The sequence below is a fragment of the Microplitis mediator genome, chromosome 6 (genome assembly GCF_029852145.1).
Source record: "Microplitis mediator isolate UGA2020A chromosome 6, iyMicMedi2.1, whole genome shotgun sequence".
Taxonomy (NCBI): Eukaryota; Metazoa; Arthropoda; class Insecta; order Hymenoptera; family Braconidae; genus Microplitis; species Microplitis mediator.
Window position 1 is genome coordinate 8,464,018 of NC_079974.1, and position 21,888 is coordinate 8,485,905.

Here is a 21,888-nt window from a genome sequence, read left to right on the forward strand (position 1 = left end):
AGCAGTTCCTAGTGCAGACGAGGCACGTCGTCTGAAAAATATCAAGCGCCGAGAGCAACGCAAGGCCAAGCTGGAAAAGATTTTGGAGCTGCCAGATGATAAAAGTATGAGAGAAGGACTGGTAAAGCTTTCACTCCATTATGAGCGAACTTGGCAGGTGGCCCAGTGGAGAAGAGAGAAGGTGGATATTCCGAGTGTGTTAATGTCGTCACGTCCATCTAGGGCAGAGGAGGGTATTCAGAGTACCCTCTCTCGAGCAGCTGAATCAACGATTTCACGATCCCCGGAAAATCCAGCCCCTAGAGTAGTCGACCAGTCATCCGTCGCGGGTCCACCTGTCAAGCCTATAATTACACCATGGCAGGATGAGGCAAGGGCTTTACCTCTGACAACATCAACAACAGCGTCGGCAGAGACAAAGTCTAAACCAGCATCGACTTCAATTCCTAAAGCGGCTAAACCACCCACACCCGCAATTCCATCAACATCAAGCGCAATTCCATCAACATCAAAGGCAATTCCATCAACATCAAGGGCAACAACATCGGCCAAACCAGCGAGACCAGCAGTAGTCGAGGGCCTAGCCGGTCGGCGAGTCTTAACCAGACCCGTCGACCAGGCTGGTGGTTCCGCGGCTCAAGCGACTGAACCAATGGAAAAAAAGAAGCCGAAGAAAAAGAAGAGAGGACCAAATGGGTCCCATATGGCTCGTATGGACTGGGTCGAGCCAGAGAACTGGGAACGTGCCCGGTACGGTAGAGGGTACATGTCTGCGTACTCCGGATGTGAGGAGGAGATACCCGCATTCGACGACAGAGGCGTGGGATACGAAGAGTTCCTGGAGTTGCAGATTAACTCAGACGACGATCTGGTCTTCAATGACCCTGATAAAGATATGGATCTGTAAAAGTTCCTTAATAAAAGTTCATTTTTTATTTGGTAAAATCACGTTAACCTCATTCGTTCCAGTTGTTGTTCCTGTATCCTCGGACGATGAGCATCTGCAATTTTCACCCACCGGGCGACAGTCTGGCAAGGGGAAGTGTAACGGGGTAAATTTGATTTACCGCGTAAAATTTAATTTAAATAAAATCTATTGTTCGCACTGTCGGTATAGTTGAGTACCACCCAGGGTTATCCGGGTGGGTTGCGACTAGTCGACCGGGGAGTGGAAATTGGAGGCTCGTCAGTCAGTCCCCAATTAGAATTAAGTAGGAGTGTCGGAAGTCCGAAGACTCCCGAAGCGATGCGGGGGGTAAGATGTTATAATCGGGAAGACGGAAGCGAGACGACACTTGTTACCGGAACGACCGGACTGTCCAGACGCAGAGTTAGAGTTTTCGACGATCAACGGACGCCATTTATCAGACGCAATTCAATTATAAAAGGTAATTAATTATTTTGGGAATTGGTTACATTGTGTGGAACCAAGCGATAATTTTTCAAGTGTATTAACAATTACCAGGCAGGTAGCCGGTAGTTAATTTGGGAGATTACTTATTGCGTTTGAATAACAGGTGAAGGAGATTACGAGAGCGGAGAGTTAGAAGGAGAGAGTACGAGAGAAAGAACGAGACGGAAAATTACTGAGAGAGGACGAGACAAAGGACAGAACCAATTAAATTATTTACCAGGACGAACACTGAGACGAGGACAGGTTGAAGAAAATTAATTAATTGAAAAGGTATTTATATAAATTTATTCCAGGCAGGAAGCCGGAAAATTTATTAAATATTTAGTCGTACGTCGGTTGTCGTCGCGCTTAATTAATTGTCCAAAAAAAAAAAAAATAAATTTAATCGTAAATTAATTTAACAAATCAAACTCCGAATAAAATAAGATAGAATAATTAATTAATCAACTCCAGGCAGGTTGCCAGAGCGATCGCGTCATAAAATATTTCCAGGCAGGTTGCCGGAATATTCTAGAAGCTTCCAGGTGGATCGTGTAACTCACGCACCGGAAGTTATCGGGTCTAGTCAATAGTCTAGTCGAGAAATTCATTAATTAATTATTAAATTAAATTGTACAAAATAAAACAAAATAAAAAAAATTAAATTATATAAAATAAAAGAGTGTCTTGGGAAAATTGAGAAAATTCCGTAGTCAAGGTCACCGGAAGTGACAAGTCAAATTATTAATTAAGGAAATTAATTTACATAAAATCATTAGTTAAATAAAGAAATAAATTAAGTGAGGAAAATAAATGGATAAACGGAAAAGGAAATTTAAGAATTGAATCGTTAATAAAATAATCGAGAACTTGAAGGAACGAAACGTTAATAAAAATTTGGGAAAAGTTATCGAAGAGTAAAATTAAAACACGTAAGGGAATTAATAAAATAATTAAAAATAAACAATTAATTAATTAAATCAATCTTTTTAATTCAAATATTTAATTAATTAATTTAATTATTGAAAAGGAAAAGTTGTGGTGGGAGAACTAGTCCATGGCGAGACGCCACTCGGTTCTAAATTATAAAATTCAGAGTGAGTGTGTAATAGTCCAGGGGACTGAATAAATGAGTGTGTGAAATAAAGAAAACAAATAATTGCGGGTTAATTATTATTTTTATTTTAAAAGAGTGTGTGATATGCCAAAGGTAACGGCTATATTTTAATTTTGCGGGTAATAAATAAAATAAAAGGATATATAAAAAGGTTATAATAAAAGGTTTATGTAAGGTATATCGTTATAAGGTTTATAAGGTTTATATAAGGTATCTAGTGATAAGGTTTAAAAAGGTTTATAAGGTACAAGGTTATAAGATAATAAGTTAAAAAGGTTTAATCAAATAAAAGGTATAAAGGTGGAAAGTTGAAATCATATTAATTTATTTATAAATTATCCTTCCTCATCCTTCTCTTACAATTAAACAAAATTTACACCGACCCTGACGATCCAAGATCCGGCTCTGGGAGGCCGTTATTACTTCCAGTGGCGCCCTTAGTAAGGACGACCAGAGTAGCAGCTTAGCCCTGCTATAATTTTTTACACCCCTTTGACTTGAAGAAGTTTCTAAAAACCAAAAAGACGTATACGATTTTTTAAATAACAAATCAGTGTGTAGATTTATTTTATAGTTGAAAAAATGAAATTTGAAAGCCATCAAATATTTAACTTGAGATATACGTCTTTTTTGCTTTCAAAAAATATTTTTTTTTAATTTTTAGCTTTAAAATAAGTCCCCAAATGATTGGTAATAAAAAAAATTACAGTCCATTTGGAACTAGTAATGCGACATATTTATATACATTCAATTAAAGCAGTAATTGAATAATAATTAATTAAATGAAAATAAATTTGTTAAATTAAATAATAATGATAACGAAGTAGCTGTTTTATTTTTAATCACGCAGATGAATTTCGGGAAGTCGACTATGTCAGATGTTCTGACATCATAGTTGGACACTAAATGCTTGTAAGCTCTCGGGACTGAGAAAAAGGTATTTTCAAATTAATGAAATAAAAAAAGAGTTTATTTTTTTAAGCGACTTACCCCGGTGATTTTTTAGTGTATAAATTTAGACCCTATTAGACTAATTTTGGGTGTGATTTTTGTAATATTTCTGAATAAACTCGTTAAATTTTTTCGACAGTTTGCAGAAATGATGAGAAGACTGAACTTCTTCGTGATTTTTATCGGTGGGGCCATCAACCGATGGCGAGCGGTGCCAGCCGTATTTCTGGTACGGTTCAGCTCCGACCTGAGGACCCAGAGGTGGCTTAGGGATCAAACTCAGCCCCTGCCGCGCATCATCCATGAGTTTACGACCATAAAATGCGTCACAAGTGAGTAATAATTACAAATTACAGATACATAATTATTTTACGAAGAATCTTTCGACAATTACGTCGAAGATTTTTTTTCAAATGAATTATACGTTACAATATAACTATTTGCGGTTTAATTTGTTCCTTCTGATGTACACTGAGAAAAAAATTTTCTCCTGACAACTAAATATTACTTATGACAAGAAAATGATTTGATTGCCCATTGCCAATCATATATTTGGTTGTTTTAACTAAATATTTTATAATACACCAACAAAACTAGTTATTAGAAACTATCAAATATTGCGCGAAGCTTCCGTACAGTTAGTTACGGTACCAGTATTCGTAATTACATTTAGTTAATTACGGTACAAGTATATATTAGTAACAGTTAGTTAGCTAATATATGAACGGACAGTGTGTGAGTGAAGTGGCGTTATTATAAGTTTTTCCATCACTAAAATCTTATTCTAACAAACGATACCAGTACTGAGTGAATTCGTCTGCATTATCCTGCCCACCTTATTCGATAAGTGTATTATAAGCCGCATACTGCTCCAACAACCGATCCAAGAGGGGTTTCCTGGAGGATCAAGCCACGTCCAAGGACATCAGGGACATCATTCACCGAACTCTTAGGTTAAGTACTAGTTTTAGTTAAAATTGTGAGGCCAGTTCGGGTATAAATTAACAGACGAGTCTTTTGGATTGAGCTAGTGGGGCAAATTGACTCACGAAACCTGTACCCTAACACCATAAGTACAGAGTTAACGATCCCCAACGTTACAATGGTGCCCGACGGGTTTTCATTAGTTTAATTAATTAATTAAGGCGAAAAATTTCATCTTTTTGATTACATAAACTTGTTTTAGTCCCTTTGTGACCAAAAATACCAGACATAAAACAGTAAATTTCGATTAAGAGTCTGCAAAATAAAAACTTGAAACACCGGATAAAATTATCGCATATCAAGCGGGTTCAATTATAATAAAATTGTTCCAGAAAAATCTTAAAGCCTTGACTTTTTACCGCGTTTTATCAGGAATAAAACGCGCAATTCCGGTTTTATATTTTCGCTTCAAAAATATAGCAATATATTAATTTTTTAGTTTCTGAAAAAATTTTCATTTTTTGTTTTATTTTGAATTTCCAAAATCGGAAATAATCAAAGAACAATTACCCGGGATTAATTTTTCTAAGAGTTTCTTTTTGCCCGAGACACAAAAAAAGTAAAATTGAAATATTTTTTTAGTTATAAAAGTTTCATTATTGAAAATAATGAAAGGAAAACGACCCGGGATTGTGTTTTCTAATAATTTATTTCTGCCCGGAAAACGTTAAGTAAAAGTAAACGGAAAATTCCATAGGAATTAATAAACGCATTTCTTTGGTAAAAGAAAAAATTACCAGTAAAATAATAGTTTATAAGATAAAATATTGTTAAGTGTTAATTAAGATTTAAGTGATTAATTTTGTAAAACTAGTTGTAAGTTATTTTATAAAACCAATAATTATAATATTGGAAAGTATTTATCAAAAGATAAATAAATTTACCAGATTAGAAAAAAAAAGAAAAAAATTTAAGAATTTGAGTAAACTCTAAAAGTAAACCAGAAAAAACCAGAATATTTCGGAATAAAATATTGTTACAATAGAATTTCAGTAGAGATTAAAATCTAAAGGGAGAACAGAGAAAAAAACTCTGTTAAGTAAATAAAATTTCTTTGGTAACGAAATTATAGAAACATAAAGACTTAGAGTTTGTATAAGAATCAAAATAAAATATAGTCAAACAAACAAAAACTCTTATAATATAAAACTAGAAAAAATAAGACTTAAATTTTGCTAAGTAACAGACAAAAATCAAGAAAAACAAAGACTTAAATTTTACTTTATAAAATAAAAATAATAATCTGCTTAGCAACAGAAAAATAAACACGACAAAAATACCCGAACAGCCAGGGATGACTCATTGTCACGCCTAAGTATTATTATTTTATAAGAATAACAGATCAAAACAGATCAGGCAATAATCCGCAAAAGCGGCAAAATTTTAAATTTGAATTTATTTGTTACAGAAGTCTATCTAGGAATTCATCAACCTTACGGTCGGTAACAAAGAAATTCAAAGATCATAAACAATTTTGATCGCCATCTACCCAAAATAAAAAGTAACAAGTCCTTTTCTAGACAAAGACGCAACTGAAAAGTTGTTGACAAGTTAATTCATTACGCCTCACGTATTTAACAGCCAAAGTAAATATCAATTCAAGTAAAGTTTATTACGTAAAAACAGTTTTGTTTTATAATAAAATAAAATACGTCATGATATTTAAATATCGCGGCATCTTCGCATTAGGTCGGATAAGGGCAACAGATGGCAGCACACGCTGCTCAGCACGTCTCCGATATCATTATTATTATCATACTGTTATTATTATTATTTATGTATTATTCTATTTTATCTACTGTGATTCTATTGTTTGTTTAAATTCCTAGGCAAAAATTGCGGCTAGATCAGTAAAATTTACTGAATTTTATGAGTTGCTAATTGGATTTTATAGCCACCGGGATAAATAATTTCGTATTTATTTATTGGAATTATTTGATTACTATTATTATTATTTTGGTTGGTTGACGCATGCGCGGCAACGCAACAGTTGGCCTCAGTAAAATTATTCATTTTAAATAAATTTATGGGTCTTATGAATAAAACAATGGGTGATTTATTTATAAAATTATATTATTAATTGGCTCTGAATTATGGGAATGGTCATTTAATGTCGGGAATGGAAAATTACACGAAAAACAAGTCATGCATCATGTTGGTGTCGATGAGTAAATTAACATGCGACAGGTATATTGCTCCATTGGTTGAAATGAGAAAACATTATAAGATGGCGCCAGCCGAGGTGCTGGCATGGGACTCACGTGCTGCCATGGTCAGATGTGGATAATCTCTTGTGAGAGTAAGGTGTGCTGTTATTGCTGTTGCTGCCAAATATTTCTAAATTGAGACCCCATTTGATCAAATTTGCATAATTGAAGAGTTTATTGGCATTTTGCATAATTATATTGATTTGAATTGTGGCCATTAATTACTATTGCACTTAAATTTGAGACCAATGGAGCCGGTACGAGTTTTAAATATTGGCGATGACTGTAAGTACCTTTGTGTCTAATACATTGGCGTGTAATTTGTCCCGCGTTGGTGGCCATTCGGGTATATCTCACGTGTAAGTGAGAGAGAGCGTCTGATATATAGATATATTTGCGTACTTATTTGTCCCGGCGATAACTTTTTACCCAAACTTAGAAGTTGGGAATCTATTATCTTATATTGTAAATAATTATTGGTGACCGTTATATGATTTGACGGTAAATAATTATTAACAATTTACGTTTATTATATATTATTAAATAATTATTGGTGACCGTTCATGTGCTGTTGACGATAAATAATTATTAATATTTACAATTATTATTTTACATTTTTAATAATTATTAGTGACCGGCTGTATATTTTGTCGGTAAATAATTATTACCATTTGCGTTTATTATATTTTATTAACTAATTATTGGTGACCGTGTGTGTGTTGTGGGCGGTAAATAATTATTAATATCTACAATTATTATTTTACATTTTTAAATAATTATTTTGAAGAGTATTGGGAACATTTATTTATTGCGGTAGATATTTATAATTAATTAGTTATTATCTGGAAAAACACTTTGATTTAATGCGATAATTATTATTTATATTATTTATTATTTGGCGGTAAATATCTACCCATATGTAACTTATTATTTGCTCAGTATTTAGCATTTTGAACAGTATTTTACAATTATTTAAATATCACCAGTGGTTTTGATATTAAATTTGCGTTCAACACTTAAATATTATTTGCGATTATTTATTTTCGTTATGTGTTGATGATTTATTGGTATCTGATTATTATTTAAAACACTGGTGATTATTTGGTGTAACTATTTACAATTATTATCAGCTAGTATTATTGGTAGTAAATAGTTACAAGTAATCAAAGTATCATTGAATTTCTGCGTATTCCACAATTAATATTGTGATAAATTTATATTGTGCGCATAGTAATTATTATCATTAACTATTTATATTTATTCGCTATCACGTGCGAGTGATAGCAAGACGAATATTTTTTTTATATATAATTATTGTTTGCGTTAATTGACTATTAGTCAAGAATTTATTGTGAAGTAAATTTTTATTATTTATATTATTGTTAATCCCCGCTAAAACATTTTTTTGATGATTTAAAATATATCGGGTTGTTAAATGGCTACCAACCCGGGATTTATTTAAATTTTATTATTTATTTATTGCATACTATCTCTTTCTTGCTTCCTTTTCCAACACCTGAAACTGCTCTCTGATTAGTTTTTATTATTTCATTTTTCATTTTCATTTTCCTTATTTATTGTTTATTTTGTTATTTTGTTTGTGGGGTACACGAACTGGCGCCCGATTCGGTTATCTAACCCAGCCTGGGAAGAGCTGTCTATCTATTGGGGATCGTGGGCAACTCCAAGGGATTTTTGGTTTTGCTTATTATTTTTATATTCAGTTTTACCATCGGTGGGCCATAACGGCTATTCTGCACACACCACACTCCGCCGTGGATTGTGACGAAAAGTAGAGAACGTTATTAAGTAAATAAAATATATGGGTCATTCCACCAAATAAAATTATTTTTACGGGGTGACCCTCGTCGATTTGGTTCAAACTTTGTGGAGTCGTTCTATATATTAAAAAAAAAATTCTCTGAAAATTTGAGCCTTTTATATGCAGCTGTTTCAAAGTTATGATTTTTTGAATTTTTTAAAAATATTCGTTTTTAACTTTTTCATTAATTTTTTTGAAGGACAAAATTTTTTTTTAAAAATGAGCACATAACAGTTTTTCGTAGGAAAAATTCTCAGCTTTCCAATAAAAATATCTATTTTTCATTTTATGTTACAAAAAACCTTTTAAAATTCGATTAAAGACGAAAAAACGATTTTTATGACTGTGCGGCGCTTGATACATCTAATTTGATATTTTTTTCTGAAAGCTGAGACTTTTTCCCACAAAATATGTGATTTTCACGATGTGCATATTTTTTGTTTGAATAAAATTAAATAAAATATAAACTCTCTATGATTAAGAAACGTTAATTCTTATTTTTTTTTGAGGATGTTGATACATTTTTACCACATATATATCCTAAGCTATCAACAATAAGTGAGATAGGTTGCACTGCTTGTGTTTCTTTCACCGTTTATGACTCAAAGTATTGTACGTCCAAAACATTTATTTTCTAAAAAAAGTTATCATTCCCTGATTAAACCAAACGATTGGAAACGGTTTGTAATGTTAAACGCCCATAAAAAGGGTGATTCAAAAGTATTCAAAGTATTCAAAAGCCTTAAAAAGTATTTAAAATTTTTTTCCCAATCGTTTTAAGTCGTTTCTTTTAATAAGGGATGGTTATAACAGTGAAATCAACGCTGGTAAAATTTTAAATAGCCCGGATGTATAAATTTTGCGGTGTGAGGATATGTTTTCGGGTATGTATCTGCAGTAAAGCTCTAAAAACAAAAATTATAAAACTGTTTTTCATGATACCAGCGTCAATGGTTCAAGTCTAGGAATTAGTAATTTGAACTTTGATTCTTGTGTTTTATTCAATAGTGATTTCAGACTATTGATGTCATCTGCGTTAATGACAGTTCTGACTTTGTAATCAAGTTTTATAAAAATTTGTGTGCATAATAAATAGTATTTATGGTTTCTGTTTAACTATAAATTGCAAAGCATAAGTTAGGCGTACACTAATGGTTGATCGCACCATTGGGTTTAATATAACTTGATTCTAACTGGCTGCTGACACTGATAATAATTTTCAATGCAGGTAATCATGAAAAAAATAGTGTGTAACACTAGATGAAACACGACTTCGGATTGCAGTTATTGTCAGCTTTTGCCTACGGCACGGGCAGCCTACTTTACTTTCTTCGGACATCGTTTTGTTTCATCTCTTGCCATACAATGAACTATTACAGTTTGTTAAAACTATAAAATCAATGACTTGTATTTAAATAATTATTGATTTTGTTCAAACAAAAAATATGCACATCGTGAAAATCACATATTTTGTGGGAAAAAGTCTCAGCTTTCAGAAAAAAATATCAAATTAGATGTATCAAGCGCCGCACAGTCATAAAAATCGTTTTTTCGTCTTTAATCGAATTTTGAAAGGTCTTTTGTAACATAAAATGAAAAACAGATATTTTTATTGGAAAGCTGAGAATTTTTCCTACGAAAAACTGTTATGTGCTCATTTTTAAAAAAAAATTTTGTCCTTCAAAAAAATTAATGAAAAAGTTGAAAACAAATATTTTTAAAAAATTCAAAGGTCATAACTTTGAAACAGCTGCATATAAAAGGCTCAAATTTTCGGAGAATTTTTTTTTTAATATACATAACGACTCCACAAAATTTGAACCAAATCGACGAGGGTCGCCCCGTAAAAATAATTTTATTTGGTGGAATGACTCATATTTTAATATCGAATATTAAAACACCCCACGATATATAACTTGAAATATATTCAAGATAAAATTTATTGCAGGTTAATCACGTGCTAAAATGGCAAACAGGTAATGACTAAAATAGTTTATATCATAAAATTAGTTATAAATTTGAAATAAATTAAAAATAAAATAAAATAAATTTAGATTTTTAAAATTAAAAAAAAAAAAAAAAAATTTTTTATATACTGAATAAAATAAAAAATGGTTAATCCATAAAACGTGATCGCGTATAATAATATATATATATATTGAAAGTTAACAGGTGTAACATGCGTCAAGGACGGTAGATTTTGGTCAGAGCATAATCAATAGCTCAAACTTTGGATATCATCCTATTATAATTTACATTTTTATTTTTTTTCCATATTTGTTGGTAGGTTTTTTAATTTTTTAGATTTATTTTTCGGTTTATTCTTGAAACAAAGTGATAAGAACGTTAAAAAACGTGAAGAATTTGGAAGGAGAAGTGAAGACGTTGAATGAAATAGTCCGAAAATTAAAAGAAGAGGTCGAAAACAACAGAAGCGAAGGAATGGACCAGAGAAATATTCATGCTGACAGACGATCAACAATGTCAATCCAGTCAATCGACGGGGGACCAATCAAAAAAACATTTTCAGTAATGACCGAAAATAAATCTGTATTAAAACCATATAAGATAATAAGACCAGACCAAGACCAATGGCAACCAGCGGAAAATCACGACTTCATATAAGGATTTGAAGATGAAAATGTAATAATTCACGACCATCCTAAAGACAGTGACACAATGTCAACGAGGGATGACAATATCACGTTCCTAACAAAAGAGGAATAAATCTGGAGACTTGACAAGTTAAAAACGCAAGTATTTATGGAAAATATCGAAAAAACAGAAGAACTACAAGCAAAAGAAGCAGAGTGGATCGAGTCAACAGCTAATTTGATCCGTTGGGGAAAAAGTAAAGTACAAAACGAAAAAGATGCAGCAACACGCATTGAATTGATCGAGTCACTACCACATATAACTGCCAAATACCAGATAAGTTCCCTGGAAAGAGAACTAGGATTAAGAAGAGGAGACAACGGACAGTGGCAGAACTCGATAGTAAATTACATTGCCAATAATATACAGTTATGGGACGATACAACGGAATTGGACGGAATACAAAATTCAACAAAAATATTCCATAAACAACAGAATGATATGAGGTCACGCGTGCAAGAGAACGTGCGAACGAATAATTATGATACACACGCGAGACACCAGCAAACACAACAACAGTGTTGCAGGCCTGAATATCAAAGCCAACAACAGTACTACAGGCCGGAATATCAAAGCCAATACCAGACCTACAGGCCAGAGTATCAAAGCCAATATCAGAACTACCCAGCATACCCAAACTCGGCAACCATGTCTCAGAGTTGTAGAGACAACTCGATGAAGAAAATAACGGAAAAAATTCATCTGATGGAAACACTAATTAGGGTAAAAGGTTTAAAATTCACAAAATCCTCACAACCAAACCAATGGATTAAAAAATTAACAGATGTCTGCATGGAACAAAAATTCGATTTTGAAGACAGATTGGAATTATTAAAAATTGCCGTAAACGAAGAGGAATGAATCACTCAAAATTGTGACTTACGGTCAAGCTGGGAAGAAGTAGAAAGATCATTCAAAGTAACATTCTGCAAGACAATGAAAGATACTGATGTGTTAAAAGAACTGTTCAATACATATCAGAAAAGAAATGAGGACACCTAAGAATTCATCAGAAATATGAGAACTCGATTCAAAGGATTAGATAAACCACTAGGCCTTGAAGGAGAAATAGACATATTGATACCAAAACTAACGGCGGAAATGCAAAATGAATTAAATACAATGCCGCGAATTATGTCTTATACGCAGCTAGCAGAAGCAATAGCAATAGCAGAAAGAAGGCTAGCAGATAAAAAAAGGTCCACACATATTAACAGGTCGACGATAAGAAGAGTACAGAACACCAGAGATTCAGTAGCACAAACTGACACAGATTCACAGTCTGACAACGAGAGAAGAATACAACGCCTTCTCAGGAAAAAAAGACATCTGAAAAAACCAGAAAGAAAAGAGTCTACTAGGCACAAGAAACAAGTCAACAGAAGCGACGAGAAAAAAGTTAACGTCGTCATGGATTATAAGAATAAAATTAAATACAGAGACAGATCTCAATCGAAGGATCGCAACAGAAGGTCTGGATCGAATACATCAGGATCATCGACGAGAACGGTGGGAGGCACCTACATCTGCCTGAATTGCGGTGAGAAGGGAGGCCATCGGTCCAGAGATTGCAGAAACGAGAGAGTGAATATATGCGTTAACTGTCTGAAAATAGGAGAGACAGTAAAAACTTGCAACTGTATAAAACACTAGCAGTGTGAGTGCAACAAGTTCAGGAGGTTGCACTCATCTCACTCGTAAACCCCGACGCACCAATTTGGAGGGGAGCGGATACATGCAGTCTCTACCCAAGTGGGGAAGAGACAGACGGCGATCAGCTATCAAGAGATTCGGACATAAGTGACGGCAGTAATTATAATATTGGTAACCAGTTTAAAAGTGCCAGCATGGGAAACTGTTTAGCAAAATTACTGTGGCGGCGATTACATCGTGCCAACACCCATAAGAGAACGAAAGGTACCTGTCGACCACTGCCGAAATCCCAACATCAGAAAACACACCTGATTGTTCTGTGTGACATGTTATCACGATATTTGGAGGTTCATCCAGTATCAGAACCTACAGGTTACAAAATCGTATTCTTTTTACGAGCTGTATTCAATCGATGGGGCTACCCAAGAGTTGTAGTTACCGATAACGATACAGAATTTGTAAATATGACAGTTACCGAATATCTGCAGACCAACCAAATCATCTATGAACTGACTCCGACTTACCACCCGCAGGCCAATCCTGTGGAAAAAATGAACCGAAACTTAAAATCATCAATAAGAACTTTTCTTTCAGACAAACATTCCAAATGGGACCAAAATCTACCTGAATTTGTATGCTTATAATACATCTGTTCACAGCTCGCTGACCGTCAGTCCAGCATATTTGAATTTTGGTCGGGACCCGAGGTATTTAGATCTCTATCAGGGAGGAAAAGTTCTCACTGAATTGAACAATCGGGACAACCGCAGTACCGTGCTATCACTCATAGATGAACTACGACACTATATCGAGGCGTTTATGATAAAGGCTCAAAATCGCCAAGATGAGCAGGCACCATACCCAAATATTGAGATAGTATTACTATATAGTATTACTGATCTTAAGATCTCACGTAAGTCAAATCGGCAGAAAACCGGGTCGAACAACGAGTCGGTTAGATAAAATTTTAAAATTATTGTAAAAGTGTAACCAGAAAATGCTAATACTAGTACGTTGCACAGCCTAATGAGTTCTATTTTTCAGTATCATCTCTCTGAGCAGCATCCTATGGTCTACCGCCAAAGGAAAATCAGAAGACGAGACCAAACGACAATTACTGAGGACGCAGAGATTCTACGGTAAGATCGGAGATCGAAACTCATACTGGCTGAATCCAGCATTTGCAACACCAGCCGGATACTTGGGATTTGATATCCCAGTGTCAACCGAGATTACATCATTGTCTGGATTTCATCGCAGACACAGTAACGTGCTTGTTTATCAAGAAAAGAATTCAGTATTGGCGGCACCAGAAACACCAGTTCAAGTACCAGTTACTTTGCCAAAATTGCCAATACCATCATTATCCGTACAGTGTCAAATCGGAGTAGGTCAAGCATCTCAGCAACTTGACATCAACCTGAGACGTATTCTCACGAAACCAGAGTGGCAGGCCGCAGTAGACAAAATGGCCCAAGAGCTTGCACCGAAAGCAACAAGAACGATTGCTAAACAAACAATCGAAACCAGACTAGCACCCGTGCCAGAACCAGGGTGTCGCAAGTGCAAAGAGAAGGGGCACTCCTTCGACAAGTGTCCGAATGATCTGCGAAGCGAATGTTACTGCACAAATTGTAGACGGCTTGGGCATACGAACAACACATGTCCATATCAAAATTGGTGTACTGATGGTTATAGAGCAATAAAAGGGTACTGTCATCATTGTTCCACGCAACATCCATTTGTGAATGACCCCTGTCAAACATGTAGACAGCGTGTTAAATTGACAAAAGCAGCGCGGGGTGCATATTTCACATTGCCCCCGTAATTACCGGAAGTGACGTCAGAATTTATGTGAACCAGAAAGAAGACAAGGACTGCTCAACCAGAAAGTGTGATATAAACAATAGTGCTTTTATATATACCTGTTTTTTGTTTAATTATTATTTTTATTTTTCACTTTTAAAATTCTCATTCACATAAATGCAAATTCTCTATTATGACAAATGTGTTAGGCTAGAAAAGTTTATATTTTCTTGATTTAACCATGTAATTTGATTGGACAATTAAGTCAGAAGTAATTATTATCAGCATTTGTACTTTTTAGTTTTCAATTACTATCGGTAATTTAAATTTTTTGTTCTATCTACTACCAGAAAGGTACCTGAGTGTAGATTAGAAGACATTGATGAGTCCAAGCAAAACTGAGATAATGACTTAAAAATTTTTGATGTTTTTTATAGTATTTATAATATATATTATTGTACTAGTGTATAAGAATACACAAGTATTATATTCTATTTTTTAACTGGAATAGCAGCTAGTGAATTGTAAGGCGGTATTTCAGAGTTTATGCCACTGAATGAATGTATTACTATTGTATTGTATGAATGAGTATGCTATTGTCGGCGCTGTACACATTGGTTGACTTCAACCCTTGCTATCATCGAATGTCATTGATAATACCCCGGGTTAAAGTTGTGGTGGTACGAAGTTGGTTCTTGTGCCTCCGTACATACTCGCCTGAGGGTAATGTCACGTGGGACTATGCGTCAGCATGTCTATAAAAGGGCGCGCAATCAATCATATTGAGCTTTTTCAAGTCTGCAGTGCTAGTAAACTCAACTTGTCATATTAGAGTTACTAGTGTAATTTAGCATTTAGTCTAAATTACCTCAGTTTGAACCGGTCACATTTAGTTGATTGCGCGAAGCTCCCGTACAGTTAGTTACGGTACCAGTATTTGTAATTACATTTAGTTAATTACGGTACAAGCATATATTAGTGACTGTTAGTTAGCTACTATATGAACGGACAGTGGGTGATTGAAGTGGCGTTATTATAAGTTTTTCCTTTAATAAAATCTTATTCTAACAAACGATACCAGTACTGAGTGAATTTGTCTGCGTTATCCTGCCCACCTTATTCGATAAGTGTATTATAAGCTGCATACTGCTCCAACAACCAATCCAAGAGGGGTTTCCTGGAGGATCAAGCCACGTCCAAGGACATCAAGGACATCATTCACCGAATTCTTAGGCTAAGTACTAGTTTTAGCTTAAATTGTAAGGTCAGTTCGGGTACAAATTAACAGACGAGTCTTTTGGATTGAGCTAGCGGGGCAAATTGACTCACGGAATCTTTACCCTAAATCCATAAGTACAGAGTTAACGATCCCCAACGTTACAATCCTTTCAATTCATAAAATATAAATCGTTAAATACAAATATTTGCACGAAAATACTTAGATAAGTTTACGACATTTTGGCGATTTATCAATTTTCAATAAATCGTAAATAATGTCAATTAAATTTATATCTCACACTGTATTTATTAGCCATTACAGAAAATTAACTCAAATGATGAGTAATTAATCGACCGAAAATCTTAATTACTACAAATCTGACAGATAATGGATCCAATTTTTTTTTCATGACTGACAATAATTAAACTACTGGCAACAGCACTTTGCATAGCGAGTGGGTTAGTTTAGTCATTATACGGGAAGCTCAACGAGTCGTAGGTGCACACGCACGAGCGCCAACGAGTACCTAGTGTGGACCGGAGATAAGTGCTAAGAACGTTGTGCTTGACGGATGATGACTTAACCCACGTGCTATGCACTATACATTTGCAACAAATATCTGATTTTTGCGAATTATCATATCTGCAACGTAAAGTCTGAATCGCTGTTTGGCGATACGGTGCAAGTAATTAGTTCTTAAATGGAAAATAGATTAAATCAAATCGCATCAAATAGACAGATTGAAAATGATTAATTACTTTAAAAAATTAGCTTTACTTAGAAACGAAATATATCGTTTAGTTAATGTTTATAAATGTTTATGTATTTAGATAATTTTAATTTTAAGATTATTTTTTGTAAGTATTTTTTATTGTTGATTTTCTTAGGGATATTTATGATCGTGACAGTACAATTTTCGAATTTAGATAAGGGTGTATTTAGTGAGGATTCCACAGCAGTTGACGAGGTTGCTCCAACATTAATGACAATTATGACTGTTTCAACTTTTCGACGTTTTACAAGCTGACTTGCTGATTCGTTATTTCCGTTTTCTTCAGAATTTGAAGATCAATTTATAACTGACTCCATAATGCTTCCAATTTCAGCTTTTTTTTTCATAGATTCCTTGATGTAACCCTCGGCAACTGTTGTTAATTTTGAGTCCCCTAAGAGTTTTAACGTTGTAATATTTACTCTTGCATCAGCTAGCATAGTTGCAGAACTTCGACGGAATGAGTGTCCAGTATATGATTTAGGATCTTCTAGCTTTAAATAAGTCGCAATGTCTTCAGGTATTTTTCCAAAAGTATTTAGACCAATTACTTGAACAGTACATTTGCCGTTCCTGTAGTTTAGAAAAAATCTATCAGTGGTGGTATGTTTCGGACGTAAATCCGCATATTTTTTAACAATGCGACAAAATTTACCCCCGCTAGTGAAAACTTTAGGTCGCTTAGTTTTGGTATTTGGTATACGAACAACGAGAAGATCACCTTCTGGTTTAATGTCATCGACTTTAATATTCGTTAATTCACCTCTTTGACAAGCACCACTTATTCCTATGATTAATGCAACCTACAAATTTTTTTTACATAATTTTTATTTTTTCAATAATATCGTATAAATTACAATTCTCATTTTTGTATCTTTTTTGCCAGAATAATGTCATCGGGAGCTTCTGTTAAAAACTTCTTAGTATTTTCTGGAGTTAAAATATTAGATTTTTTACAAGAATATCTTCCAGATTTTCTTTTTAACACAGCGGTTAGATCAGCGTATTGACCAATGTCAATTTTTTCTTTTAAACTGATTATTGTTTTTAAGACTGACCATAAACTAGACGGTTTATATTTATCAATGATTTCGTCAAAATATGCCAACAATATTGACTGTGATGCAGATTAAGTCTTCTGACTGATTCTCCACTCATCAAATGATTTATATTTAAGTTCATATAACCTTTTTGACTCTTTTGAAAGTAAGTCATTTGATGCTTCTTCAGCCGCCTGCCTTAAATCAAGTGAGGTTATATATAAAACTGATTCTTGACTGCTCTCTTTACTCATTTTCTAATTTATTTTTATTGATGAAAAAGAATCAACTTATTCGTTTATAGACACCAATATTAAAATAGTTAAATTGATTGTACTACTCATTCCGAATATATTCAGTGTCGAGATTATTTGCTCTTGTGATAATAATAGAGTTTGTTTATGAGAACGGTCCGGAAATATTTTGTCGTGGGGTTATTTTGTCCGGGATAGTTTGTCGGGGGATCGAGACTCCTGATACCCTTGTTACCTTATGGACAGACTCTACAGTATCTCTCGCATAGATTAAAAGCGATGCAATACGCTGGAAGGAGTTTGTGAAAAATCGAGTTGAAGAGATCCAGACAACTACGCCAGACGATACCTGGAAATTTGTCTCCGGGAAACAGAATCCTGCTGACTGTGATTCGCGAGAGCTGACTCCATCGCAACTAATCTCTCATCAGCTTTGGTGGTCTGGTCCCGCCTGGTTAGCTGAATCAACTCACACCTGGCCTTCATTCACGGCATTTGATGATCAACTGACTGAATATGAGATTTGTTCGAGCGCTGTGCATGCTTGGCGAGCCCACAGCTGCCCTTTGACAAGCTATTCTACAAAGACACAACTCTCACCAGACTGCGTCGTGTTATCGCCACTATTCAACAAGCTGCAGCGTGTTTCAAAAGAATTCCAAGTTCAAGTCTCACCTCATCACCTCTCCATCCAGCTGATCTACAATTCGCTCTTACATTTTGGATCAAATCCACGCAGCAAGCTTACTTCGCCATCGAGATTCGATTACTTTTGCAAGGCAAAAGTCTCTCAAAATCACATCTTCTTACTCGGCTCAGAGCGAGGATCGACCAGACAGGGCTACTTCGAGTGGGTGAACGCCTTCAAAACTCTCAGCTTGACGAGGACGCCAATCATCTACCAATCTTGCCCAAAGATTCAATGATTTTTCGACTTATCATCGCCAACGCTCACACACTTATTCTACACGGTGATACTCAACTCACGCTCAACTACATACGAAAATACTGCTGGATAGTTGGTGGCCGTACTCCTATCAAGTCTTACATCCACCGATGCGTCACCTGTACCAGGATACGTGGGGTACGTTCTCAGCAACGCATGAGTCAACTCTCAGCATCACGTGTTACACCATCACTCGTGTTTGAACACACTAGAGTCGACTACGCAGGTCCAGTGTCTTTCAAGTTTTTTCATGGGCATGGTACACGAAATTACAAGGCTTGGATAGCCGTATTCGTCTGCTTTGCTACCTCTGCTACACAACTCGAGCTTGTGACCGACTACAGCGCTCAAGGATTTCTCAAAGCCTTCAGAAGCTTTACAACTCACCGTGGAATCTGAAAAACTCTCAACAGCGACTGCGGAACCAACCTTCGAGGAGCCAAAGTCCCTCTGAAGAATCTCTTAAAAAGTTTCACCAACGAATCTCAACATCTTCAACAGCTGATCGCCAATGGTGGTACCCAATAGAAATTTAATTCACCGAAAGCTCTTCATATGGGTGGCAAGTGGGAAGCTGCCGTTAAATCTGTAAAGCAATACCTAGCCAAAATTAACACTGACAAGCTGCTGACCTACGAAGACTTTTCCGCTCTCTTGGCTCAATTTGAAGCAATGCTCAACTCTCGTCCACTCAGTGCTCTCTCAGAAGACCCTGATGACCTCACAGCTCAGACTCCAGGTCACTCCATCCGAGGAGCACCTTTGACAACTATTCCAGAATCATCACTGCTCCATATTCCGTCGAATCGTATCCCTCCTTTTCAAGATATTCAGCAACGGCTCCAACTTTTCCGATCTCACTGGTCTGTTTCCTGCCCGAAAAATCATCAAATCATCGCCAAGTAGAACCCGTCATTCCATGACATCGGAGTCGGATCACTCGTTCTTACATCTGACGAGCGATATCTACTATCAAAATGGCCGCGGGGTCGCGTCACAGCTGTTCGCCACGGTTAAGACGATCCCACACGTGTTGTCACCATTAAGACTGCCATCTCATCTCATACTCGATCAATTCACAAGCTGGTTCTGTTTCCAATCCCAAGAGACGAGGAAGATTCTTAACGCATTGCTCCAGCAACTGCTCAACTACTTCTCCACCGAGCGGAGAAGGGGGTAAAATTTTTATATCTCCCTTGCTTTCTCCCAACTGCCGGATCGATCGCCTGATCTGTAGATCGCGCCACCACCTGCATTACCAATACGGGACTGCAACGAGCCTTCTTGCAGCTCTACGTGGAGGCATGACCGCTGCTGCTTCTGATCAACATACCCTCTCGATATAATTTTCATCTCGCTCTTAAACTTACATTCTCAAAGCTTTTAATTACTAACTATCAGCTTTATCAAGACATGTGCTTCGCGACCGCATGGCATTTATACGCTGAACCTGAAAACTAAGATTGATCGCCTCGCATTGCAAATTATTTAGTAATTTAATTCTGAATTAATGCCTGACTGTGATATATATGAATAATTAGTGAATTTAATCATGTATCAATAAATAGTATTTTTATAACAACGAAAGTGTGAATCAATTGAAAGTTAGGCTATAAGTTACCCAGATCCAATTATTTCCCGCTAAATCCTTACTCGCATTAAACATTATGAGTCCGCCTACAGGGGTGTAGGGGAATATAATTCTTAGAATTCCTGTACCCCCACTTCTGTTCGGAAGTCAATTCTACTTCTCCTACTTTACAAGTGTGTGAGAACGTACGTGATTATTTTCATAATCCCGTTATGAGTCTGCCCGATTGATATCTATAGTTATTAGTCCATTAATTTATAATTAATTATTTAACTATTTATTATAATAATACGGATTCTATGATTAATATGGCAATAACATTTATTAAATATGTTATTAAAAGTTGTATTTTGTATTTTAATTAAAAAATAACATTTAATTCGTTTCACCGACGTTCCGATCTCATGTTAAGAGACTGAAATGATTTTTTTTTAGTTCATGGATGGGATAGTCTTCGAGAGAAAAATAAGTCGTCGGACTCATAACGAGTGGACCTATAACGCGACTCCACTTATTATATTACCCTTATTAGAGTTAATTGTTTTATTATAGTGACATTCAAATTAAAAATTTAAGTCATACCTTATTTTTCAAACCATAGTCAGAAGAATCGTCTTTTCGACGATTGAGCATCAAAGATTGTTCAATTATTAAAGAATCATAAAATGGAACCGCAAAAATACGATTAGTAGTAGCTAATCTTTCACAATGAGTAGTCCATATATGCTTGGTAGCCATGATTTGAGACAGTAAAGTAAGTAACCATAGCAAACATTGCCATTGCAGAAATGGGTGACTGAACATTTCAGTTTTTGGCTCCAAAAAAAATAAGTAATCTGCAACAAATCCGTGTAAGGCACAGGGATTGTTAGTACGTAAAATGCATAGAAAAAATATGAAGATAAAATTTGCAGTAGATATCAAACTAATGGGAAGTGCGAACCCAAAACGCTGCATCAAAGTTTTTACGGCGAATTTTCCTGCATGTAAATAAAATAAAAGTAGATTAACAGTAATAAAACCCAATGATACAATGACAATTTGTACTTTCATTTTCATTTTAATGACATAAATAAAATATTTACCAGTAGAATACAAAATAAAAGATGTGAAAGCATGGCTGATCAAGACGGTCAATAGCGTTGATGAATCAACTGTGATAAATGCTACTGTCTCTTCGAGCGTATTATTATTGGACAGTTTACTTTGGGAAGTAATAACTTGACTGAGAGTAATGTTATATTTTATTTTGCCTGGGAAACAATTGAAATATGTGTTGATTTTGATATTTTCTAAATAAATTATTATTACGGAAGTACTGAAAAAAATTGAAATTCGGCATAACGCTGTTATTCCTTGTACAAATCCTCGGCACAGTTCTAATCTCTCTTTGATACCGTAGATCAGTCTAATAAATCCTAAAAATGTTCAGCATTAGCACAATGTTTCATTACAATTTTGAACGTTATTCAATTATA

General features: G+C 35.0%; 1 protein-coding gene across 2 annotated transcripts in view; it reads right to left on the reverse strand.

Annotated features, from left to right (window-relative positions):
* LOC130669511 (chitin synthase chs-2-like) overlaps positions 1-21,888 on the reverse strand; it is a 147,063-nt gene that overhangs the window by 86,487 nt on the left and 38,688 nt on the right. For both annotated transcript variants that reach the window (XM_057472464.1, XM_057472463.1), the window contains exons 5-6: positions 21,496-21,828; positions 20,993-21,390 (exon numbers count right to left, since the gene is read on the reverse strand). In XM_057472464.1, the coding sequence (XP_057328447.1) occupies positions 20,993-21,390; positions 21,496-21,828 (731 nt within the window). The remainder of the gene's footprint in view (positions 1-20,992; positions 21,391-21,495; positions 21,829-21,888) is intronic.